Source organism: Pleurodeles waltl, chromosome 8, assembly GCF_031143425.1.
Source record: "Pleurodeles waltl isolate 20211129_DDA chromosome 8, aPleWal1.hap1.20221129, whole genome shotgun sequence".
Classification (NCBI taxonomy): Eukaryota; Metazoa; Chordata; class Amphibia; order Caudata; family Salamandridae; genus Pleurodeles; species Pleurodeles waltl.
The window spans coordinates 1,297,477,657-1,297,505,228 of NC_090447.1; the positions used below are offsets into that span (position 1 = coordinate 1,297,477,657).

The following is a 27,572-nucleotide window of genomic DNA, read 5'->3' on the forward strand; positions in this document are numbered from 1 at the left end:
AAAGATCTGGATATATGCAACAACACGCTGAACTCTGTAGACTGAGAAAAGAGCAAAATAAGGCTTTTGAATGGAAAGCAAGCTGTGCTGATATTTGACTTATTGTTCACTTAAATAGACGTGCCTTTTTCCAAAGTTCGCTCCTGTAGATTTTTGTTTTACTCCATCTATTGACAGTGCGCTTTACTGAAAGATCACGAAGGGGATAGTTCTAATGATTAATATTTGCATTACCAGAAGCAAATGCTTAACTGAGGTTAGAAATAGATGTTTATTTCCAAATCATGATTTTTTTCTAGTGTATTGTAATGTAAGACTTAATTGATAACCAAGTTGGAGACAGGATGTTCTAAGTTTAAAAATTGTGTGCATTGGAAAATTTTACATTTATGTTTAGAAGATAAGGGGTTTTTTAAAGTTTCTTTGTTTGGAATGCATATTTATTAGGTTACTTGAAAAACTATTCAATCAATGGGCTGCTGCATTTTAGATGTTTTTTTTATTTTTTTTATATAATATTATTTGGAATTATTTAAAGAGGTGGGGATTTTATAATGCTGGTCTTATGTGATTTTGTAATGATTTTCATTAATCGAATAAATAAAGTATTACTTACTTTGTTTCAAGCAACAAGTGCTACATTCCTTGTGTATTCCACGCTTAAAGAAGAGTATTTTTAGGCACATCAGTAACACATGTTCTACATCACAGTGCAATACCATCTCAGTGTATAAGTAACAGATCTACAACAGGACATTCCTAAGTGGTTCAAACTTGCACAAAGCAAAAATGATAAGACACTGAGGTGCTGATTTAGAGTTTGACATTAATGGTCCTATGTTGTAAAAGCAACAGAGAATCCGCACTCCACAACAGAAGGTTCGCCCACCTGATGTACAGATGAGCAGACCATTAATATGTCAGTGATGGAAACACTGATGTCTCAGTCGCTGACATCCTCTTCCAATGGCCTGATGGAGTAAGGGCCAACGGAAGTTGGACCATAAAACCCCCTGCTTAATTTAGAATGGGCAATCGAAAGGCCAGACTGCATTACACTATGTCTATCCAGACTGTATGTCAAGTATACTCTAAAGAGGCAGAGAGCAATTCCCTTTGTAAGTGTTCTCCACCTTTTTTCTCTGTTAGAGTACCGCACTCGTTACAAATAATGTTCATTGGTTGAAGCATTGCTCTAAGGAAGCAAGACCACAACTGACCTGAATAAAACTAATTCAGCACTGTTTACACTCTTCGCCCCAATAAGAAACTCCTTCTTTGATCAAATGTTGCAAATTAAATACATTTGAAGTAATATTTATTTCTTTGTTTCATCTTGTAAAAATATTACAGATAAAATAAGGTTCATAAGGTGTATAAAGTGTAACCTCTTCATTGTTGGCCCTCATGATTCTTATGTGAAACACAAAAGAAAAACATAAAAATCTAGTACTTTTCCCCAAGTTATAATTCATAGAGATTTATTGGATTCATTTGCAAGTGTTACTTAGAAAAGGGTACTAATATGTCATGTTTTAAGCAACTTTTCATAATAGATGTTACAATGGTCTCTCTCTAATTCCTTGTAAGATAGCCAGTGTACAAATATACTATGTTATGTTTACTTGTGAGCCTAGTAGCAGGTTCTTCTCATATGGAAAGTCTCCAAGTGATTTTTGTTCTCTGCACAAACCAGGGACCATCTTCCGAAGCGCTCTGTCTCCCTGATCCTTAGCCACGTGCTGTAAAGAAAATGGCTGCAAAACAGGTGCATGCGTTTTTCTGAACAGACCCCTACAGTATAAAACATTGCTGATTTCACATCTGCAAAAGAAGCACATTTGCTTTGTTTTCACGAAGAGGCTTGACAGGCCCATATGAGTATATGCTAGACTATAAAAGCTCCCCACGCTTAGGATGTTTTGATGCAAGAGAAAGCTACTTATCAGGTAGGAAAGAGTAAAGACACAGAATGAAAGTTGAAGACCCAGCCTTGTTTTAATCCTATGGGGGTTAGCTACTGTATGAGACAAGCAGTCAGAAGATTGAATACTCAGTGTCATTGAGTGGTATGCATACTTTTACAATATCATGGGCACAAAATAGATTGTCACCTTTAATACATTAAGGTTGCTGGATTTGTTTTGTTTGTTTGTCGTTGGCGAATCCATGCACCAAATATATTCACCTGCATGAATACATGCCACAGGGCCATAGTGGCATTTGCTAGGTAATGGTTACAGAATCTAAAGCTTCCAAACTGCCCACCTGGTCTGTACATATTTCATTAAAAATAAACTCTATATAATAAATAAATATATAAAATAAATATAATGTTGCCTTTGGAATTTCTATAAATAAATTTAACTTTTTATTTTCACTAAGAGGTCTTTGCTTTAAACTCCATGGGACGGAACTCCTCCACAGAGCAGGTAACTGAAAAGTCTCTTGTTTTAGTAAGACTGCACCTTTCCATGCCTTTGCAAACGCAGCATACACTTGAGTAGACTGCCATTCGGAATCCTGATGAAGTGAGTATGGCAGCTATGCCGATATATGGTGAAATACAACTGACCGAAAATGAAAAAGCGCAGCTATCTCTCAGCATGCATCAGGCCCTTCCGTCATAGCATCAGCTTGTGTTTCTCTCTCTTTCTGTCTCTGCCATCATAATCAAGCGAGTAGGCTAGGCTCTCCTCCTGGAGGACAAACCCTCAAGTGCAGAACAAAATCAGTGTGGTCCATCCAAGCCTCCATCATACAATATGCATGCTACAAAGTTTGGCAACAGTGGAGCTGATGTGACGACACAGCTAATCATTAAGAACCCACCGCATTAAACCTTTATAGTGGTTACTTTATAAGGGCTCAAGTGAAGCAACTGTCTTTTGTCAACTTTGGCTTAAGATGTCCTTGTACAGTTCCGGCACTTTTTCAGGGTCCACAGGTCTAGGTAAAAAATGTGTGAATTTTTGATGCCGCTTAGTCCTAGTCCCGTCTCTTGGGGTTCCATCTTTATTTAGAGCCACGTAATAACGTCGTCCAGTTTCAACATGCTTGTAGAGATTAGACGAGTATGTGTTATACCAATTTTCTTCAAATTGCTCTCTGAAGACGCATTCCTGGGTTAACTTCTCCTGCAAAAACAATGGGAAAAAAGACATTAGTAACAATGTTTGGAAAACAGAGAATACTTTTTTCTATAATAAGATTCCATTTCTTAAAGGTTAGTTATGTGTCAATATTTTGGAAACAATACATTAGCAAAGCAAACTACACCAGCAACGCAAAACATATTGTTCAAATAAACTTTATGCAGCCTGCTTACTTTTGCATCTTACCACACCAGTGCTACTTGGAATGCACCTTTGTGTATCGATTTCCAATACGTGGTATCTCAGCTGGGGAGGTTCTTTGTGCTCTGGCCTGATAGTTGGTGGCCAATCATTGAAGCACCAAAATGTTGTGAAAATGTCATCCTAAATTTGACCCTGCGACAAATCCTCTAGTCTCTGTAGTTTCAAATATGAAATTAACTTTCACATTGGAACTCAAAACTAAGAAGCTACAACTCGCACATCTTAATTGCACATCCGCATGTCCGGTCTGGCTTGTAACCACAGGGTTTTGGTGTAATCTGTTAACACATTTTAAGTAGGCTCAATTTAAACTGCCAAGATTAACCTGAACCTGTTTAATATGAGTCCCATATTCATGGATACACTTGAAAAAATATTTACTGCACAGTAGTTGAAGAGCAATTGCTCTATAGTCAATGAATCAAAACAGAAGAGACTAAAACAATAGTGGATAAAAGTAACAAGCGTCTGATACCATTTCTGTCAGTTTTCTGAACATATTTGTGGTGCAAGTCTTTCAAACAAAGAATAGCAACTCATACAAAGTGTAAAATAAAATAAAACATCAAATGAATTAGTCAAAAATTGGTCAGGTAATAATTAAGTCGTCACCATACAACACTTTGCAAGAATTAGAGAACTGGGCAGTCGCTTGAGTTTCAAGGCTTAAAAAGGGCAACTGTGAGGCAAACCTTGCACATTTATGATTTTAGTGGTCTCCATTAGTCTAGTATTTTTGTGTGTTCTCACCACGTACAAAGTCAAGTTCCGAAGCTTCCTCTATGCACAAGCACAGTCTATAGTTTGAATATTCACAGAATCGTTTATCTTCATTTGCGGACTTCTTTGTGGCAAGCCACTGACCATAACCTGGAGTCTCAGACATCTTCTGGATCATCAGACATAATGAATTCCAGACCTTTGCCAACGAAAATTAGTAACTACTTTTACTGGGAGATGCTATGCATTGATCTGAAAATACATACTTTTTACTATTTCTGGTAATAGCCGACACAAAGAAGTGGGGTTTGTGAAAGATGAAATGCCAGTGATTTGTTGCAGGTGACCAAACCTCCAATATTTTGTAAAATATGTCAATTATAAATAGATTAGCACAGTGATATCTGCTAAATATCTGTGTATTCCACAACCAATATAACAAGGGTAGACATATGCCATGAAAAAATATTGGAGCAGGCCTAACCTTTTAATATCAACTAAGTAGTGTAAATTTCACAATCTATTCTTTGAAATTGTTAAGGTGTGGAGAGACAAACATTGGCAAAGCCAATAGGTCTTACTTGTACTGTGGTTTGAAAGCCAGACCCGTTGGCTTGGAATGGTTCTACTTTCACAGCAGCAGAGGCACGAGGCATCCTGATATGATGCATCATCCTGACAGAAGCAGAAAGGAACCAGTGACTCAGGGAAGAGGAGCCACGGGGCGCACTCACTTTGTGACAGCATCTCGACAGTGCTCAAGTGCAGGTCTGAGACAAAAAAAAAGCCACAATGATAGTCCACATTAGCTACAATTTTGCCAGTCTGTGTCAGGCTCACACTGACTGAAACCTTGTTGCATTAAATAAAAAGATTATTTTTTAACTGCATCAAAGTAGGACAGAAAATATTAAATGTGTGATGGATAACTGTACTTTTCAGATGTAAATTAGCACAGCGTTGTATAGCAATGGAGCAGAAAGGATACATCCAAGAGGTCAATAGTACGGCGGTGAGACTAAAATACTCATGTGACCAATTTGCTCTCAAACCAGTGACTGAAGGTTTCGGAGTCAAAGGATCTCTTGCTGAAGCCTCCTGAGCCAAAGAAGTCAATGGCTGAAGAACATTAACACAAAGCTAACTATTTACATATACTACACTATAAAAGAACGAAAAATGTCTTGGCTTATGATAGGCTTAATGAAAGGAAAAATTATGTGTCAGATTGTATGCACAGTGTAAAAATATCCAATAACTTACTTTGTAGAGATGGGAGGCATGGTAGCTGTGCATGGAGACTGATGCTCCATAGTGGGCTAACGGCTGCCCACTCCTATGCCCTACCATTCTGTGGGACGACCCCACAGGAGCATTTAGCTCTCCATAGCCGCTGCAATCAGAAACCAAGGTTAATGGCAGTGACTGGCCTGAAGACAGGCTGAAGAAGGAGACAAAACGAAGACCTAAGTCCAAGATGGCAACCATCGCAAAGGTGCAGAGAGAGACATGTAACCCTGCAGTGTTGGAAGTGCTGGGGCACTGCTCATTGGACAGCTGAGTGTGTGCAGTCTATCTTGGCAGTCCGGCATCATCGTGGAGTGGCATTTCTGCCTTCCCCCCCAAAGGAGATTAAAAGATTTGGGAATCACGCCAAGGTCTTAAAGGGTGGAGGCCTGTCCTGCTCATCCTGCTCCATGTGGGTCAGGTACTAAGTGAAAGTAGACAAAGAGGAAGGACCAGAGCAGTGTCCACTGGTATAGCCCAGGAAAAGGATGCAAGAGCAGGTGCTCTGGGGTGAACACTGCCTAAGGACGCTGGGCCATGCCTGGCCTGTGGACTGCATTGCTGGGGCCTATGGCCCATCCTTGATACAGAGTGGACTAGATGCTTCACCAGCAGATGGCGAAGAAGAAACCTCCCCTCAAATCACTACATTCAATGACTGCCATTGCCCACCTGTACTGTAGTGAGGGGTAGCGGCAGACCTAAAAAGAACATTAGAAACCCTGAGTGACATGGTAGTCCAGTGAAGTCACCAGCAGACTATGGCAGTCAGCTGGCACCTGGCACTTGGCCTATCTTCTCCTTCGTGGTCATGGCAACACCAAGGGGCAGAGTCAGAACGCCAGGCTGCACATAAACTGACACAGCCCTCCTGGCACAATCTCTGGCTGCCCTGTAAAGCCAGTTTAGGTTATAAAGGACCAGTAACTGCAAGTGAAAATAGCCAAGAGCACATGGCTTGAAAGTAGGCATTTGACACACAGCAGGTCCTTGGCAGCGCAATGTCGTATGGCGAGCACAACAAAATTCTTCAGAAATAATGGAAGGACATGTGTTAGACATGCAACATGAATTGATAAAAATTTTGGAGGCAATTATTCAAACTAGAAATGAACTGAAAAACAAAATAGATAAAGTGGTTTTAGAGATAGGCATACTTCGAAATGACCACCACAAACACGTGGACAGGCTGAAACACAAAAAGAAGCCCTGGGATACATATGGCCTCCTGTAGACAAGCTACAGAGATAAGTGGTAGAATTGAATGAAAAGGTGAGCCTCATTGAGAACAGAGCATTAGACCCAGAAAGACCAAAGTGTGCAATAATATCTGTGTTCTAGGACTACCAGAGAACATTGAGGCAATCAATATGGAGTCCTATTTGGAGGAGGCCAGGCAAAGCAAGGCCTGTCCAAGTTATTTGCCTTGGAAAGGGTGCACATGGTAACGGTCAGGCACCCTCCTCCGAGGGCAATGCATGCTACACATTATTATGTATTCTGTATCAGCCAGAACCACGTGGCAGCTCAAGATCAAAAACAACTCTCTTTCAATCTTCCCAATTACACTTCCACAGTCCAGTACAAGAGAACTTTGTTCCTGGTGATTAAGCAACGACCACCTGACACAGGACTAAGGTACATGTTATTCTAGACTAAACTGAAGATGATGCATGATGGACACAATATTCTTTGACAAACCTGCTGAAGCATGGGTGTGGCTGGAGAAGTACATGGTGTGAAATTACAACACTACCTGGCAGAGACGGCCACCACCGAAGAGACACAAGTAGAGATGAACCAAAAACAAAGGTATTAAACAGCACACCACATCACAAGCTGAGGGAGAAACAGCTGCTGTGGTGCAAATGGCACACACAAAAAAGGGATGAGGAGGTAAGACTGAAATATCACCCTCTATGGGAACCCATCAATGGGTAAAAAGTACTGTCACCCACTAACAGTGGCATGCTTCATCATAGTAGAAGCACAAGACTCAACCCAAGAAAGTTCTGACTCAGATACACTGCTGGAAGAGGGACAGTTGATATCCAGACTGACTCATAGACCTGCAGACTGCATATGCATAACTAACCTATGTCCTGACCCTCCCCCTAACTATCATCCCACCCACTGGGAGGGGGGCATTTACAGCCTGTAGAACAAGAATGGACAGATGCTGGGGTGCTTACCATAGGTGACTCCTACAAAACTGGGGACATTAAAATTCTGACTACCTTGACTGAGGAAGGAGGACTACAAGAGACTCAATTTTGACACAGAGTGCTTGCGCAATCATTACAGAAGCCTTGAGGGACAGGCCTATTGAAGCCACAAACACACGAGGTGCTGCAGGTTCTTCTCACAAATGGAAGTTGCTGTAGACTGTTAAGCGGACATAGACTGATATCTTGGCTCTATAAAAAGCCTCATATCAATTACTAAATGTAGCCTGACAAGCTGGGACCGGGAAACCATTCTGGAATATTACTATTGTTATTAAAGGCTACTAGGCACAAAAAATTCAAACACACAGACTTTTAATCTTAGCATACTACCTACCTAAAATCCCACAGACTTAATACCGTTGCAGGGACTTTAGACAAGAGGTAAACTCGGTGTGAACTAGTAGATGCTGGCATCCAACATATGGTCTGGAGGTGCCCCTTTATAATTTGAGCCTGGTCAGGGATCATATCCTACATAGAAAGAACATTAAATATGACTAACATTATTAGCTTAGAGGTATGCTTACTGAGTCTATCCCCGCCCCCCCCCCCACCCAAGGCCAAAAAAGTTGGCAATAGACTCCTGTACCTTGCTCTGGTATTGGCTCAGAGAGCCATGGTGGTGCACCCGCGCTCACCTGAAGGCCTACCTAAAAGTAGAGGGAAAGGCGAGGTTGTGAGGTAAGCGAAACCACATAGCACATTAATACGGGATAAGAAAGACAGAGAATGTGCAGGCGTAGCGCAGCGATCTGTGGGAGCAAATATTAAATTTGTTGAAAAAAGAAACAGTGACAGAGCTTCTGTGGAGGGGTGTCGAAAGAAGAAGAGTACCAACATGTTAGGAAGCACTGACACAGCCCATTAGGAAAATTAATGGGAGTGCATCCAACTAAGCAAGAGTTTAGAAATTATTCTAAAATAGTGAATGTATTAATTCTTCTTGGAATGCATAGTTCAACTGGGAATCCAAAATTGTTGAGTTTGCCTTTTGGAAGTAACGATTCATGTTTTTTATATGCATGAGAATAAGCAAATAAGAACATACAGCTGAATATATTTAGAAAAGAAAATTTATTGTGTAGAGAGGGCAAGTCACCCCAACACACAAAGAGATGCTGAAAAACTGACAACCAACCAACAAGAAGTCTTATTATGGATAGCTTACAAACGTGTAATTGGTCGGATTTTTAAAGTAAACAATACAGCAGGAGTAAATAAAGTTATCACATCGCTTAGCTGATTCTTATGAGAAAAAACATTTCTTAACTGCAATACAGGAGCCTAAGTGATTATTGCGCCTGCAGCTCAGCCAGAAGCATCAAACTCATTGAAATTAAGTTTTCTTCTCACTGCAGAGAACGTGTCACATGGTACATCCTGCAGCAACCTTTGTTATAAATAGAGATCAACCGAAAATGTCATAAGTATGTCCTTTCTTTGCGGCATTCATTATTCAGTTCACACGTCCTCTAGATTTCAAACACATTCAGAGGCGCCCTCGTAGTCAATTCTGCGTGTTTAAATTAAATAGAAAAAAGACTGTCCACACATATTCATATTTCAACACACCAAAGAATTCCTAGCAACAACAGGCTTATCTGTCTCTGCAACAGCAAATGTGCTTAAGAAATGCCACTGCAGTGCACACAGATGAAATGAATTCTCAAAAAGAGGTCATGAAATGAATTCTCAAAAAGAGGTCAGCCGGTGCAGGTGACTGCAGCACTGCAATGATGCAGAGGGGCTGGATTGTGTGGGCCAAACATTAAGCTGGGGTGATCTCCTTTTCACCTGCTGCAGCTCTGGAACGAGCACCCAGATAAAGCCCGTCCAATACACAAAGGCCATCTGCTTCTCTCCGAGCAGAATTGCTTATCGGAAATACAACAGAGCAGATATTGCACATTTCTTCCTTGTTGGTATATTTAGTCGCTACTTAAACAACTCGCCCGTTTTATAACTTACTCAACAACGATAGGCATTCCGATTGTCCACCCTAAACGATAAAAGGAACAACTTGGTGAGCTATTAAAATAAAGACACCATTAAGCGGTTCTCACAACCAACTAACCCGCGGACCTATGCCATTTAGGAGGGGTGGAGGTATTTGTGTGCGTGAGGATGCGATAAGCAGCGTGCTTGTAGGTGTATAAATTCTATTATGCACTTGAGATTACAAAGAAAGTGCAGGCTGGGAATGCAGGGCTATGAGGAGAGTTGGGGGCTTGAGTGTTTTGTACATCTGTGGTAAAGGCAAAGTGTGGGAGTGGAGTGGGATGCAAGGAAGACGGGCAGTTGAGTGTTTTGTCATGATGAGAAGGCAGCATGTGCAAAGTGTGTGGCTGTGTGGGAATTGTGGTCTGGGGAAAGGTGTGGCTGTGCATGCGTGGGAGTGGAAAGGCAGGTGTGTGAGAAGTGTGGGTTTAGAGTGGGAGGGTGTAGGTGTCTGCATTGTGCGTGTGGCGCTTGCAAGAGCAGGGTGATGTGCGTGTGCTATGTATGTATTCATGTTAATGACGTCATAGCTCACTCTGAAGGTATGCCTTGGAATCTTCATTTGAAGTAGACTGATCCTAGCTGTTGCCTTTAGAGTGTAGCAATTAATCCCAGAGCCTCCTCTTCCTGGAACATAAGGAAAAATCTCTTCACTTTGAACAATACGCCATCCTCCTAAAATCAGGCCAAATTCCATGGGCATCAGCACAACTGACACCGCAAAGAAGATATGTACTTAATGGACACAAAACAATAAATGGTCAAACTTACTATCCATTAGATTAATGGAAAGCTGAAATAGGTCAGTTGTCGAGTAAATATAACATCTGGTGATCTCCTGACTTTAGGAGATGGAGTGAAATGTTTCTTTAATATGAACTTGGAAGCACTTATTGTGTTGTATCTTGTGCCTAATGAGGACTGTAACAGTTCCTGCTTGATTTTTACATTCCCCCCGCCCACCTTTCACCACTTTCGTCCTATTGCACAATCAAGGAGACGATAAAGGCCAGTTCCAGTTATGAGTAGACCACATCTCTACTTAAGGGGCGTATATTGCTAGAACAAAGGTATTCAGCTTGAAACATCTGCTCTAATGAACTCTTTGCCAGGCAGGCTTTGCTTCAATTGACAACTCCAATAATGCACTAAAACCAAAGGGAGTCTATGTAAAAACAATATTACCAAGAATCAGAAAAAATAAAGCGGTCATGCACTTGCAGATTCAGTAGACAGCCAAACCAGATGGTAAGAGAAGAAGTGATAAATACACAGAGCACGGATAATAGAGTAGGCATTAAAAGTAGAATGATAGGATTACTGACACCATCGTCATTTACAGCCTGTGGCAATGAGAAGTCATGTATGAACAATCAGTTTCAACCTTCCTTCAGGTTCTTTATTTTTGTAATGAGATTGTAAACTTGGACAGGGTGTTCTACAGTGCATGGATTCAAGAGCAGGTTTTTAGGTTCTGTTAAAAGGTGATCATGAACAAGCTCAAGTTACTGAAGTGGGCAACTTTACTTACGATAGAAATAGGTGGTTAATCTTAATACACGTTGATGTTCTCTGTTTTTGGATAATCCGGATTGTCAAAGCACGAGTGGGTGAAGATTTGAAGCATTACCCCCTCTTCCCCTTTTTGGCCCTACTCCTTATTCTATGGATGCACAAAAATGTCATGGCTTCCATTCAATCCCACTGAGCAAAAGAAACATATGCCATCCCATTCTCATTTTGCCACCGCTAGAGTACTGCTCACAAAACTAAATGTAATGAGTAAGCTGGGGAGTCTTAAGAAAAACTATTAGAACCTGGCACTGAGATACAAACTAGAGACAAAAGGAAGGGTTAGCAGCCAAAGCCATCCTTCCACCTCAAATGTCTCCCAATCTCAGCCAGAAACACCCCTGTACCTAGAGGCACAGAAGAACATTTCTGGTGAGGCAGTAGGACACAACCATCATTAAAATACACTGCAGGTCTCCACTGTGATTGCATTTATGGTATTGTAGTTTGGTTTCATTTCTGGAAACAGGTTTCACCAAGGACAAATCACAAAACCAGGAGCAGATGTGCCATCACAGAAGACATGGTTGAAAACAGAATAAAATGCTTTTGAGTCAAGCCTCCAACCATAAGAACTTCTCTTAAGTGGAGTCATCACATTCAACATGTTTACCAGCACCAATAGACCCTTCTGGGCTGCAGAAAGGTTTTTCCATGGAAGACAGTATACCCACTCCTTGGATAGGACTCACTCAGCTTTGGGTGGAATTCCTAGTCACTTAAGTGAGGAATCTAAGGAGGTTTCCCTTCAGGAGATCTAGAAAGAAACTATAAGTGGTTTTAGATGAAAGAATACTGCCTTGAGTGCCACAATACTGCCTTGAGTGCCACAACCTACTCCCTGAAGAAGGTAGGAACAAAGAGGCACTAGAATGGGACATAGCCTAATTTCCCTATTGTTTAACACTCCTATATGCGGACAAAGAACTTAACACTGCTGGAGCTCACAGGCGGAATGACAACACTTGGACTCACAAAAGCCACTGTTCCATCAGAGAAGCAAAGCTATAGAAATATCTGTATAGAGAATCACACAGAGACAGGAATATATGCATTTCGGAAAATGATGCAGGTTACAAAAGTTCCCTAGGTGATACTGGACTGGCTCCCCAGATGTCCTCTAGTCTAAAATGTCTGGAATGTACAAAACTTACTGACCTCCTGAAATAAAAGATCACAATCTATTGTAGACCACCAACGCCTAGAGGATAGCAGTGGAATCCTGGACCACCTAAGTAGGAAAAAAAAACGGACGTTTGCCAGAACTAGCCACAGCTGTGCTACAGACCAAACCTTTGAAGACCTTGGCAGGAATTTACTTCTAATGGATACAGAGAAACTTGCTTGGAAAGTTGCAGCTAGCGTTGGGAATGTTTTGGCTCTATTGTCCAGTATTCCCCAATGTAATGCCCTCCAGAAAAACAAGCAATATAGCCTAGTGACTCTGCACCACTAACTGGAAACAGAATGCAGTACTTTTCTATCCATTTTGGCCTGACTGCAAAACAATTCAGATAATATGATAACGTTACGACTTAAGTGACCACTATTGACCTTCAACCTTGGGCATGCTGATGACTGGCATTACTCAGTGTTCTCCACAGTAGAGATACTAAAAGACATTATCTCAAGAATGAAGAATTTCAACATAAAAACACAGTATTGGTAGGGTAATTATTAATCATGGTATTTCTAAGTTATTGCAGCATTACTGTCTCTCTCACGGAAAGATGGTCACTTTAAATCAAATGTACAGATACATGCAGAATATACTCGTGAATGTTCTGAGGGAAAGTAATCATAGTGGAGGTGAAGTGTTTTCTAGCTCTCCAACCAAAGCATCATACAAACAATCTATGTTTTTTTTAAACAAATTGAGTGCCATCATTCAAAAGTCAAGTACCCTAGGGTCTAGCAAATCAAAATACGTTTGTTGTTGACCGATGTTACAATGTAAAATACGGCTTTTTTTTTTTTTTTAATCTACCTACTTTTCTTCACCACAAACATACAAAAATGGTCAAACATATTCTTTTAAAAACGGTCGTAGTCCCAAAAGGTTAACATATCTTACAGTCACAAGCTCCTTCCTCTGGGATTCCCCACTATAAAGCAGATCAGGGAATCACCATTTAGGGCAACAGCAGGATTAAGATTCAGGTAAGTCATAAAAACCTTTAATATTTGATTCGTACATAGTCTGTACGAATTGGCCAAGGAACACACTGATGCTGAGCATCCTAACTCCAGGTCATTTACCATCAGATCGACACATTGTCCCTTCTATCATTGAAAGGAGATTAAACGATTGGTGGACAGTCATCATATTTCTATCAGCATGTCTACTTTCCCTAAATTGATTCTTATTTGAACTCCGATTTATGTTTTTGAATGCCGGAGGCCCACTATGTTGCAACAGACCACTTGTTTTCTACTCTAGTAATGTACTTTCCACCACTACTTTAAACAAGCTGCTTTCCCCAGTCTCATCGAAGGACTGCTTCCTCCCAATGCAAGAACAATACCCAGACTACAGCTCTCACCAGTACCTCCTTTCCTTTCATCTATGGTATAGTTATGCTGAAATTCTAATGCCACTATTGTCTCTAGACACCATGTCACAAATTATACTTTTCTGATGGACTGTGTGCCAGAATACTGTAAGGAAACATATCTGACAGAAATAGTGTGTCTTAAATATAATGTATAGAAAGCATTCCAGCATGTGTAGATTTACTATTAACCTCATGGAGGGGATACTTTGAAACAATATTTAGGACAGGATGTTTATATCAGATGACATTTTGCATAGGATATTCTGGTACCATACCATTTGATGCGATTTTCTTTATTTAATAATATACTGCTCTGCTATTGGCTCCGTCCATATATTTAACATTTTAAGTTATATGCTTTATTTGCTCCCAACCCACTGCTACCTCTAAATACAGCGCTCTGGTGCCCTTAGGGTTTGCTTCGGACTCACCAAAGCTATTAAATAAATAAATAAAGCTTTGCAACTACTCATTTTGAGGTGAAAGGCGTTCACGGACACTAACGAATAAACATCATTAGTGCCCGTTGGGATGCAGAAACAGGTGGAGAGTTCCCTAAAGAACCAGTGGTAATCCCCCCATATAGTGTTGCCATTAAAACTACAAGAACATTCCAGTGTCTGTCCAAAGGGGTATTTGTATCATAGTGCAAAAGGGTAAGTCAGGCACGATGTATTTTTATTCACATACTTTTCCAGACTTCAAATACACGAACCATCTGTGTTATCCCTGTTTCTATAATGAGCATGCAGCAGGTCAGGTTTAGACTAAACAAATATGAAGGATGTGGAAATCCTTAGCTGCGTCCAGGTTTATCCAGCAAGCCGGTACATCGCAAGGAATGCACAGCAAGCTAGCTGTAAGTACCAGCCACGCCAAAGGAGCCTCTCGACAACCAAAAATTTACACAGTGATTTGAACCCGTACCATATCCACAGACGTGGTTCCAGCAGTATCTTTTTAACAACCAGGTGCAACTTCACATTTTATAATGAAGTGAGTCCGGTGCAAGAAACAATAGGAAGGCGGCAATATCCGATTTAATAAGACATGTCAAGGACAAATACCTATGAACATTAAACATAGAATTTAGTCAGGTAATTAAGAGTGCAAAAGGTATTTCCCATTAACATTAAACACAGAATTTACCAAGGTAACTGAGAAAGGTGTTCCACATTCACATAACACAGTTTATAAAGGTGTTCGTTGTACAGCAGTACATGCGCATAATTATCCCACATAGTACCGATGGGATAGAGTAACATGTAGTATTAAAAATAACAGGAACATTTGTTCTAGGAATCAGTAGATTCTGGAGCAGCTTTATTCGGATATACATGAGAATTTGCAAAATTTGTAGAATAAATACAAAATAGACAGCAAAAGCGTCTGAGAGCCTACCGTAGTTAGAAATATGGACCAAGTCTGTACTATCCAGACTCCTCTTGGTTACCGTCCCTCCCCAACAAATAGACCTATTTTACAATGACTTAATGACCACGATATTTACATCTTTTTTCACTCATATGGTTTTATAGTCCGTTAATACCGTTAAAACACATCTCTGTCCAAAACAGTATTATGACTTCAGTGGTACTATAGTTTGGTTTCTCACTGTCAAGTGCTCCAGGCCAATTATGAAAAACTTCCTGGAAAACAGCCCAAAATTATGGGTTCACACAAGGAATCCAGGAAGGGCCTACAGGGAATTTAAATCATAATCCCCAATAACACCACTATCCGCTATTACCAGGCCCCCTGTATCAGTTATACCGTGTATGGTATTACTGCAACAATATGTTCGAGGGTTAACTGGCCCTCGCCTGATGTACGGGCCAGTGTTTCACAGACACCAGTGGACAATAATGCTTTCATGTACCATCCTTAGCAAAACTCTCCTACCACCGACTGTGAGTGCTTCAAGCAGGCCTGCAATGCAAGCGATCAGCATGTCTATCCTACTATCAACATTCTAATTATTGTGCTACTTAGACTGCCAAATAGTTTCCAAAGTCTACTGCAGAAACCGAAAGGTTTGCTGTTTGATGGCTGGAAATGCTGAAATGCCAATGACTTCAAATGCAGTTAATGCTAGTGTGTTAAGTCCAAACAGCCAACTGGGACAACACTCCCAGCAGAGATTGAAATAGACACAGTACATGCGCGCTCCCTGTAATACAACCACGAGAATACACGTGCAAGCGTTGACAAGGTTGCAAGTCTCTTCATTAGATTTTAAATGGTAAGCCCCGTCAGAACTCTAACAATCAGTTAAACGAAATGACCAGTGGATGAAAAGGCTGTCGACCATCTGCTAAAAGGTTTCAATTTAGAACAATCCGAAACCTGAAGTTCAAATAAAGCTGTGTTTCTCTTACTTCAAGAAGCATCAATAGGTTATTTTCCCATCAATTATTCAAGTGCTTTACTGTACAATGCATTATTTAATAAGGCGGGAGGAATAGCTAGCCCATGCTGACATATACTAACAACCCCATGCAAAGGCCCATCACAGACACATGGATGAAGAAAATAAAACGCGGCTTTGTGAGCCTGCACAAAAGGGTTTAGTTTTCTTAAAATCTGCAGACCAGGTATTGTTTATGTCAATGTATAGGCATTTCGAATGTGGCACAGAAGCAAGGCGCTTGAAGGCACACAAATCAGAAAAAAGCCATGGTTACCTGAGCAAAGGGCTGCAGGAGCCAGATTGAACCACTATCTCCATACTCCCTACACCGCACCCGACTTGCTCCTGTTTGCTCTTACAATACCACAGTACTGTAAATCTTTCTAAATAGGTTGGCCATGCATGCCTTTTTAATTGATGAACCTAGGAAGGAAAAGCGTGTTCAAATCTATAACATGACAATAAAGGATCTAACCAGAAACCTTTGGAGCGTGCTGAGACTGTATAAATTACCATGCTTTCCCTAATTATATGGAGATCGCAGTGGGAACTAAATTTTCAGGTGCAATCTCTGGGGGCTAGATTACCAGTCATCTGTTGATTCGCGGATGCATTTTATTTTATTTCATCATTCTCCACTATCAAGGGGACACAAACCAGAGAGAAAAAAAAAAACTATTTTTAACAGATTTTCAAAACTACTAGATAGTTCTGCAGGTCCCCAGACCTACGTAGCCAGGGTTGGACTGGCCTATAGGGCAGTCGAGCAGTGCCCGACGTACTTGTCCGACACATGAGGGAGAGGGTCGGTTGTTAATTTTTTTATTTTTTTGCAGTTTTGGGTCAGTTTTACGGCCAGGTGGGCTGTTTTTTACTGTTGATTTTCCTGATATTACCATTTTTAGCTATGAGGCTCGCTAGTGGGGACACTTTTATTTTCGTGTGAGGCCCAGTCTGACCTCGCCTGAAGCATTTCGAGGGAAATGGTACAAGTCTGCCCTCTGCTTCCTCAGTATTAAGTTGGCAGGGGTACCCTCTACCCAGATTAATAACCCAGTTTCTGACACATACCTAAATAAATTGCACATACACTCCAACAGTTAAGTGTGCCATCTAGGGCTGATGGCCAGATTGAGATTGCCTTCTGACATTTGAAAAGGTTAGTTAATATTTTTTGTCTGCTTTGAATATGTGTTAACTAGTTTTTAGAGTAGTCTACTACAAAACAGAACATCCCATTCAATTTGTGTAATTTTAAACCTTTGGAATAACTAAACGGTGTGACGACTTTGAGAATTGCGCCACATTAGGGTTTTTATATTAGGTGTAAATTTCTCCTGAGACCTCGAGGGACACTGAATGTATTTACAATAGCATATAGTCTCTAAAATCCTCTCCAGCTGGGATTAATGGACAATTTCTGCACAATAGGAATATCAGTCCACGCTACAACCGAGTTTGTGAGGTTTATTTTATTTGTATTTAAAGATGCATATAGAAGGTCTCAATTATGTAGCAAACTCAATGTACAGAATGGCTGGTAAAACTGCTTACAAGTGAAGTCAGTATAAACACAGTATTCGAAAGGACTGAAACTGAGTGTACATCAACCAGATTGGAACATACTATTCTGTTTCCGTGTCAACTGGTTTCACTGATTTATTGTGAAAACTACCATTTCAGCAGATAAAATTATTTCTTATGTATGTTGGTTTAGACTTAAGTCCTTCTACTCTCCAAGGATTGTCTCCAAATCAGCGAGAGTAAAAACACATTAGATTCAGGTGTCTCTTTTTTGGAGATTTCTGCCCGATTCAGCTACATATCATATGGCCGCTCTCTGTGATGCATCGCGGAGCAAAATAAAACAAAAAAACAAAAAAAAAAGTGATGTAAAAAAAATGTAAAGTATCTGCCACTTGCAGAATCATCTTGCTTCTCACAAACTAAAATTCAAGTCGTTTTCCAGCAGAAACTCCAAAAAGAATCACACAGGCTTCTTTTAATTCATGCTATTGGTACCCTGGGTAGAACATGTGTGCATACATCTACACATTTATAATGAGTTACTTCAGTTCTGATACTGAATGGGATGGATTACTATTATAGCTCATCCTATTAGTCCTATTAGGTTTTTTAAGTGAATATCTAAAATTGAACGTTTCATCGCCACCAACAGCTTGTTTGCACTGAACATTACAAATGTCGATCAACTGGACTAAACTGAAAACAGTTTTTAAACTGAAGTAAATCCAGGAACTTATAGGTAGTGGTCTTTTCAATACTCAAATGGAGTATGTTCCATGGGGAAGACCCAGGACCTCCTGTCCTTCAGAAAGTGCCTCAAGACCTGGCTCTTCGAGCAGTAGCCCCCCCACCACCCCAGCGCCTTGAGACCCTACTGGGTGAGTAGAGCGCTCAACAAATTTATTGATTGATGAGAAACCTGGACCTCTAGACTGAGTTTTCTTATATGTGGCGATTACCACATGAATTATAGGTGGGTAACAGTGAAAGATGGGGATGTTTTTCACAGAGGGGTACTGAGTGACATCAATTAAACAAAGTGAGCAAAGCTTGACCTCTTTATGCCACTCAGAATCCACATATGAAAACCGTCCGTTATTCACTTTTTACCCATCTATAATTTATGTTAAGTATAGCCTCTCCAATTGTCTGACTCTGCTCTCACCTGCCACGCAGGGGGAAGAGTCATAATAGGGGGCAGTGCATAATATTGCCTTTTCCACCTGTCCCAAATGAAACAAAAAATCCTAGCCCTCTGCCATTATCCACCACCACCCTCTGTGCCTTTCCTCATTCCCTCCTCCCTTCCCGAAGTTGTGTTCTCTCCTCGCCATCAAATCAGAGTGCCAATGTTGCACTGAGACTCTGACAGCCTTGCCAGAGCAGCATGGAGTTCCTATAGGAGGTAATAACAGTGGGAAACACATTTTGCTTCCAACTGTTACTATGTCATAGCAGTGAATAACCACATTTAGAATCAGGTACTCACAAAGCAGCACTCAGTGAGAGCTTTACAAACCCTAATAATCACGATTAGTGTTTTAAATGCACTATAAAAGGAGAGAATTTCTATGAAAGAAGAGAGGGCCTAAATTGATGGATTGCCCAATTGTCCAATCCTCTCGTACTGCAAGCCAGTGCAGTGAGTAAATAGGGCATGGATTGCATGTATGCTCAATATTGTAGCCACTGAAGTGTAAATGCTCCAATATTTTATAGGTGATCTAAATTCGGAAGAATATACGCACTACATTAAATCCAAGCTAGTCATTACCACAGAAGTTGTCACATGGACCCAAAGCCCGACTGGTCAGATGGGCCATAAAGTTAGGGTTTATTTCCAGTCTTTGATTATCCTAATTTTGCTTAAAAGGGTTTGTTTGAGTAGAAATAAATTGTTATTAGTAAAGTCAAGCCTACCCACTGTGTTACGTTTTGAATCTAGAGTTTATGCTTCCCCAGACAAGCACTGAAAAAATATGAAAGACATTTTCTATACACTAATTTACACATGTATGATTCACTGTCTCGTATCTCTGTGGGATGTAAAGTGCTCCAGCACACTATGCTGTTAAGAGAGGCACTATAAAAGAAATTAAATACAAGTGGGAGAGAGGCTATGGCGAGATGAGAGGCACTGTTAGAGGGTGATAGTGAGGGGATCATTGAAGAACCCCAATAAAGATTAGTATTTTCTGGTGCACTATACAGTCATCATATAAGATTCTTTAAAAACGAATACAACTGAATATATAATGAAAAATGTGTTGTAGAATGCACCATTTGTGCTATTTTTTTTCCAAATTACCCCCATTGTAATTTCTCAGGCTCACTCGCTATGCACCCTATGGAAGCTGGTCTGACAAAATTTGCCAGGGCTGCTTTGGGGTTCCTAGTTCAGCCCTGCCTGGAGCCTATGAGAGAAAGAGCATGCAGAAAAGCCTTTTTACAGGACACTAGAAATCCGATCCGCACACAGTTGGGCATCTATAACTAGCCAAACAATTTTGGGGAAAGAAAACCGATATCAAATTGCACAACTGCAGGGTGGAGAAATTTGTTTTTAGTACAGGCTGACACGTGTAGCGTGTCAACGATGCACCAACTTGCTTTTTGTGGAACATCGGACTCGCCTTATACTGCCGCAGCAGAGCACTTGTTTCTTAAGATGCTTTTTGAGGTGAGAGTGTCATTTAAATAGTTGGTTTTTAATGGAGGGTCTTAATTAGCTCTCAATGCATTTTGTAATCAACACTTAGTGGGTTTCAGCTCGGCCATCCGTTGTCAAAACTATTTTGTGTCCCTATATTCATAAGTGGAGCCATGGCTGCACAGGGGAGTTGGATTCTACGTGTTATCTGGCAGTTGCTATGTCTGAAGTGCAATAGCTGCCAAGGTGGAGTCTTGAAGAGTCCATCGCAGTCATGCTACCCATGGTGTCACTTTTAAATATTTTCTAGCACCCACTTTCCCAATTGTTTATCTCTGGTTGTTATATTACTATCAACTGGGGAAAGGACATTTTCTTTAGGGCGACCAAACGTCCCGGATTTCCCTGGACAGTTCCGGTTTTCAGAGGACTGTCCAGGTGTACCGACACTATTGTTCAATTTAAATAAATGTCCCGGTTTTTGGGGCAAAGGTCAGGTCAACATGCGAGTCAGAAGTGAAAGGTATACACTCCTAATTGAAGAAGCAATTGATTGGTTTCTGCCTGTCTGCTGCTGTCTGCGTGCGTGCGTCTCACGCACATTTACAGGGAAGGCCAGATATAAAAGTGAGACTAAAGGCTTTAGTCATACTTTGTCTGACCTGTCCCGGTTTTTTCTTTTCAAAATGTGGTCACCCTAATTTTGTTGCAATCCTGAAAAGTGAGTAGGTTCAACAAATGCAGTGGCTTTTGGATGGTGGTTAACAGTGATCGGGTTACATGATTTCAAACTGCACGTTATTTGTTCATTTTTCACCTGTTTAAAAACATTTGATCACCTGGTTTTAATCTGCTTATTTCAGGTTCACCTAGGCGAAAATACTTTTCTTCTAAAAAAAAAAATGTGTTTCTCATTAGGATGACCACCTGTCCGTTATTCACACAGATAGTCCTTGATTTAAAATGATATTATTAGGGTCAGTATTTAGTCTAACTTTAAAGATGTTGAACTGAACAGAGAGTGGCTTGCTGATAGGGAAAGCAAATAAGTGCACAAAATGATCTGGATCCAGACAGCCCTAGTGAAATATTATGATTAAAGGCCGCTTTCCGTTCAAAGCAGCAGCCTGCATGGGGTAAAGGTGGGTTGCTTATTCTCACTTCCAGCTAGGCCCAAAACACAGGAGTCTCTTACAGGGCCATTAGCCATTTCTTTTGTTGGAGTCTCATCCTGTCTCGGGGCTTTCTGGGTTCAAACACCTAGATGCTAGTGCCAGGGAGGGAAACATCAAGAGACAGTATGATTTGGAGGCAGGTTTTTGACTTTGGTCAATCCCTTAAAGAGATGTATCTACTCAAAGAATGTCAGATGTACAGGACAAATGAGTAATTACAATAATAATGATGTAAATAGCACTTTTTTCATTTCTTTTGTAGCACTACTCATCTTAATGTGAGGTGTCAGAACACTTCACATTACACACACACAAAATACAGAGAACGTGAATGATACAAATATGTAAATCAATATACAGGAAATATTACATATGATAATGAGGGCTACATTTGTAGTGGTAGGCATCACATACTAGGAAGGGTTGATTTCGAGGAAACAAAGTCAGCATTTAAAATGTAACAAAGTGATTATGGCTGTCTGTACTAATAGAACCTTATCACTAAACAAAAAAAACTTTTTTAGCAACCTTGGGATAAAAAAGGATTGTTTTTTCCTCAATTAGATTGTAAACCTATACCTTGCAGTGGCAGGCAGCTCCTTGATGACGATTCACTAGATCACTGGACTATATCAGAAGGGTTGTAGCTTATAAACTGCAAGCAATCAAGGGACTGTTGAAATGTGGTCTTTTCTGCATAGTGAGTTGCTTTGATGCATGTAAAATGCCTTTTCTGTGTGGTGCATTTCATTATTGCAAGATGGTTGGTCTTGCTGCGAGGTCATTGGCTTTGTAGCATAATGATCGATTTTGTTGTGAGGATGTCAGCATTATAGAGAGGGTGTGGAATTGCTTGGTTAATAGATGGGTGGCTTGGCTGTGGACTGGTGGACTTTTCTGCAAGATGGATGGCTTTATTGATGGGTTGGCAGCTTTGCACTGAGGTTGTTGGCACTGTTGAAGATGTGAAATTTAGAGCATATTAAATAATAAAGCGCTTGACTTGCAAAGTATCAGCCTCTTGCTGTGGGTTCATCTGATATGAAGAAGGCTTTTGTCAGAGTACCATACAGCATTATCCAGGTTGTGGTGCTGTAATTTGTTATTGGAGTATTTTTGAGGTGGCTCAGGAGTTAAAGGGAGCAATAGCAGAGATTTCAGTGTTGGGGAGATAGTGTCCTAGTGCTGGTCCTCCATTACCAGTCATGTTGCAGTACTCCAGATCACTTAGAGATGGGAGGTTGGCTTTCAGGACAGTCCATGGTAGAGAGAGCTGACTTAGGTGGAAGTTGGGTGGACCACGTCTCCAAAGTGGCTTTGTGAGAGGAGGAATCTGAGAAGGCAGAAGTAGTGGTGGACCACTGAGGACATGTGTGTCAAGGGTGATTTTGGAGTCAGGAATGGCTTCCACTTTTTTTTTTTAACCTTTTTGTTGGGGGGGGGGGGGGGGTCGGGGGGGGAGGTTTGAGAGTGTAGGGTAACTAACTGACCAAGATTAAATGCAGGGGCTCGAGTTGGTTGGATGGTAGTGGTGTCAAGCTGAAAAAGTTCCACTTTCCTTCATGATGTTCTGAGCTGGGGAAGCGCGATGATGGGTTTCTTCATTGGTGGGCTTGAATCAACTGGTTCCATGTATGTGGGTCACCTGGAGCACATTTTTTTGTTTAAAGTGTACCTGGTGCAGGTTTCCACGTTATTGAACTTTTGTGTTTGTGGGATATGGTTCCATATTGGTGGGTGACCTGGAGGGCATTTTCTGGTTGCCAATTTACCTGGTGAATGTATACCTGTTGTCTACCTTTTGGTGGTTTACTTGGCTTACATTTCAACATTGGCTGACACAGGGGGCTTCTATCAAAACTGGCTATTTTACAGCATATGAGTCCCTGATGATGGGCTTCCTCACACACATTTTCTTCTTGGCTGGTTACATTGACTGTTTTAATTGTTGGTGTTTCCTAGCATGTATGGAGAGTTCTCTGGATTGTACCTTGCTCTTGGTTGGTTCCCATGGCTGTGTTTCTGTTTCAGGTACTTAGCATGTGTCTTCCCATTGGTGGTTTTCCTATGTTGGATTTCAACATAGGTGATGGCCTGGTGTGTACATTCCAGATGGTTATTACTTAGGCACATTCAACCTTTGGTGAGTGCCACAGACTTCCTGGATGGCATTTTACAATTGGAGGGGGTTCCAGATCGTTTCCCTGTTGGCAGCTACATGCTGTATTCATCCTGGCAGGTTACCATGGCGAGAGAGACCATTCTAAGCCATAGTACCCAAGCCTACACCATGTGAGAATAGTCCAATGTTAAGGGTGTAACACGTGCCATAAAAGAGGTAAGAAGGGGAAAGGAGATCAAGTGGTTTGTACATATGTTCTTTAGTCTTCAGTTAAGCTCAAATACATACAAATGTTTACTCAGTACTGCCATTTATTATACAAAACTAAAGAACACAAACCCATTTTGACTTGTACCTTTGTCAGTCGTTTATTTACTTACTTTTATATGATTGCTTGACCACCACAGATGGGCAGGAACAGCTTGCGTCCTGTGGCGGGGGTGGGACGGCATAGGGTAGGGGGGATTAAAAAAACAAAAAAAATAAAAACACCTGAATCGCCATCGCCGCCACCACAACCACGCCACTACTGTTGCATTCACTGCAAGCTGCAGGCACAGGCTTCCAGCCTGCTCTGTGGCCAATCTGAATGCTGCCGTCTTGCTGCTAGCAGCATCACAGCAGCATTCAGATTTGTCGGAGTGTCCAGCCAGGGAGCTCCAAGGTAGAGTGGGAGTCTTTGCCTGTTGTCTCCAACCTGGCAACGCAGCGCCAGGTTGGAGAGCCTAGTGCGCATGTATGTTTGGCCGACCGTCTTGGGCCGGCCAAACATACATGCGCACTGAGGGGGGGGAGTACTGTGCACTCCCCCAGAGTGCATGTCACAGCCCGTGGCCCCACCACTTTTACAATAAAACTATAATAAACATAGTTTATTTTTGTTTTATTGTAAAAGTTTGGCAACTGCTGCTGCTTGCGGGGGTGGGGAGGCGACACTCCTCCGCCTTAGTGAAGGAGCCGCCCCAGCAGATGGGTCCCTAGAACTGACTGTTTGCCCTGAAATGTTGTTCTGAATTTTTACAATCACTGTCCAGAATTTGCATTCTTACAGGTGATCTACCTATTTGTTATCCGTTTCAATCAGCAAAAGAATTACAACATATGTATTGGGTTTAAATGTTAAGTAATATTTTGTATTTTATTGGGATGCCATTGGTGATCCAGCCTCAAGTTCTTACCCAAGTCACATCTAAATAAAGGTCGAACACTGGAGAGCAAGGCACTCCTCGGACGTAAATTTTGTTTTGCCCCATTTTATGCACTGGCCAGCAGTGAGGTGTGCAAAGACGCGTGCATTACAACTGCTGAATTACTGAGTATAAAATCTAAGGATTCTGCTCCCAATTTGCACAACACAAGTTAAAAAAAGAACTTGCAATCCAGGAATATAAATAAGTTATCGTCATTTTGAGTAGAAGGAGTTAGGTTCTGCACTCATGCAAGTGTACTGCCAGCTCCACTAAATCTGCATTAAAAAAAGTAAGATCAGAATACGGCTCGGATTGCGGTAAAACATAATATAATGAGATTGTTACAGCAGAGTTGCAAAAGAGAAGGAACTCTAGAAAAAAAACAAAAGAAGCACGATCTAAGATTCCACATGTCACTTAAATGTACACGTGGACTGAGAGACCTTATGGATTTTGACAGAGGTATGACTAAGATCTGCTTCTAATTATGCAACATTTTTAAATGATTGTCTAACAAAAGTGATAAACCAAAACCCCCCCAAAAAAAACACACACACACACACACACACACACAGAGATCCTCAAAACAGCAGTCAATACAATTCCACTGTTAATGCAGAACTCGAGAACCTCAATAAGTTGGTAAGATCATGTTGAGAGTTAGTTGCTTGCTGATGGATTTTTTTGGTTATGCAGGGTCATCCCCAATCTTTTTGCCTCCTGTCTCTTATTTTTTATGACCTGTTGCTGTTGGCTTTTGAATCTGAGCACTTTACCACTGCTAACCAGTGCTAAAGTGCATATGTTCTCTGTGTAAATTGTATGGTTTATTGGTTTATCCATGATTGGCATATTTGATTTACTAGTAAGTCCCTAGTAAAGTGCACTAGAGGTGCCAGGGCCTGTAAATCAAATGCTACTAGTGGGCCAGCAGCACAGGTTGTGCCACCCACATAAGTAGCTCTGTAATCATGTCTCAGACCTGCCATTGCAGTGTCTGTGTGTGCAGTCTAAACTGTAACTTTGACTTGGCAAGTGTACCCACTTGCCAGGCCTAAACCTCCCCTTTTCTTACCTGTAAGGCACCCCTAAGGTAGGCTCTAGGTAGCCCCAAGGGCAGGGTGCAGTGTATGGTTAAGGTAGGACATATAGTAATGTGTTTTATATGTCCTGACAGTGAAATATTGCTAAATTCGTTTTTCAGTGTTGCAAGGCCTGTCCCTCTCAGAGGTTAACATGGGGGCTACCTTTAAATCTGATTAAAGTGTAGATTCCCTTTGGGAGCGGATGGACATGTGGAGTTTGGGGTCTCTGACCTCACAATTTAAAAATACATCTTTTAGTAAAGTTGATTTTAAGTGTGTTTGAAAATGGCACTTGTAGAATGTGAGCATTTTCTTGCTTATACCATTGCTGTGACTGCCTGTTTGTGGATTCCCTGTCTGGGTCAGTTTGACGGTTGGGCTGGTTGCACCTCACACTAGACAGTGACACAAAAGGAGCTGGGGTGTAGTCTGCATTTCCTGATGAGCCATCTGTGCTAGGAGGGAGAGGAGGAGTGGTCACTTACACCTGAAAGGGCTGTGCCTGTCCTCACACAATGCAGTCTCCGGCCCCCTGGTGAGTGTCTGGGGCCTGGCCTGAGAAAGGCAGGATTTCACATTCAAAAAAGACTTTACTTTGAAGTAGGCCTACTTCAAAGGAGAAATTAGGTATAAGAAGGGCACCCAAAACCACAGACTTTAGAACACTTCTGGAAACAAGAGGAACCTCTGCCTGGAGAAGAGCTGAGGAAGAAGAGCTGCCCTGCCTGAGACTGTGCTTTGTGGAGCTATCCTGCAGTTGCTGCTTCTGCCAGAGTAAGAGGGCAAAGACTGGACTTTGTGTGCCTTCCATCTTGTGAAGAAATTTCCAAGGGCTAGATTTAGAGCTTGCCTCCTGTTTAAAGTCTTAGGGACAGCAAAGACATCTCTCTGCCAGCACCTGGAGCTCTGACAAGTGGTACCCCATCCAGTCCCTGGGCCCTTGAAAGGAAAGCTGGTGGAAATCCAAGGAAACCGACTTCGGACCGACGGCGCTGCTGAATCTGGTGATGCCGCCTGCAACCGACTCAGTGATATTCGCTGGAACGAGACGACCTTCGCAGGCCCGACGCCGCTGCAGCCCCACTGAAGTCCGCGACTCTGTGGAAGTCGCCGCACCACGTCGTGACCGACGCCGCTCGAAGTGCGCGGATTCAACGTTTAGCACAGACTCCGCGATCCCCAACTTCGCGCATCGGCTTGTTTTCACTCTTCACCAAAGGTACTGTACTTGGGGGTCTATGCGACTCCGTGTCCGGCGCCGCTGGTGTCGGATTGTTGGGAACGACTCCGTCAAAACGCCGTCTTAACACCTCATTGAAGCATTTAGTGTTACTAAGTGCTATTTTTGAGTTTGAACTTTAAAAATTCATAACTTCACTTGTGTATGTCATATTTTTGTCGTTTTGGTCTTGTTTTGTTTAGATAAATATTTCCTATTTTTCTAAACGGGTGTTGTGTCATTTTGTAGTGTTTTCATTAAGTTACTGTGTGTTCGTACAAATACTTTACACCTAGCACTCTGAAGTTAAGCCTACTGCTCTGCCAAGCTACCAAGGGGGTAAGCAGGGGTTGTCTGAGGGTGATTCTCTTTTACCCTGACTAGAGTAAGGGTCCTTGCTTGAACAAGGGGTAACCTGACTGTCAATCAAAGACCCCATTTCTAACACTTTCTGTTTACATCTGGGCCGACAAAC

The 27,572-nt window shown here is 41.5% G+C and overlaps 1 protein-coding gene across 1 annotated transcript in view; it reads right to left on the reverse strand.

Moving 5' to 3' along the window:
* Nucleotides 1–1,282: 1,282 nt before the first annotated feature.
* FGF9 (fibroblast growth factor 9) overlaps nucleotides 1,283–27,572 on the reverse strand; it is a 78,817-nt gene continuing 52,527 nt past the window's right edge. Inside the window, exon 3 of the mRNA XM_069202255.1 lies at nucleotides 1,283–3,137. Coding sequence (XP_069058356.1) covers nucleotides 2,892–3,137 — 246 coding nt within the window. The 3' untranslated portion in view covers nucleotides 1,283–2,891. The remainder of the gene's footprint in view (nucleotides 3,138–27,572) is intronic.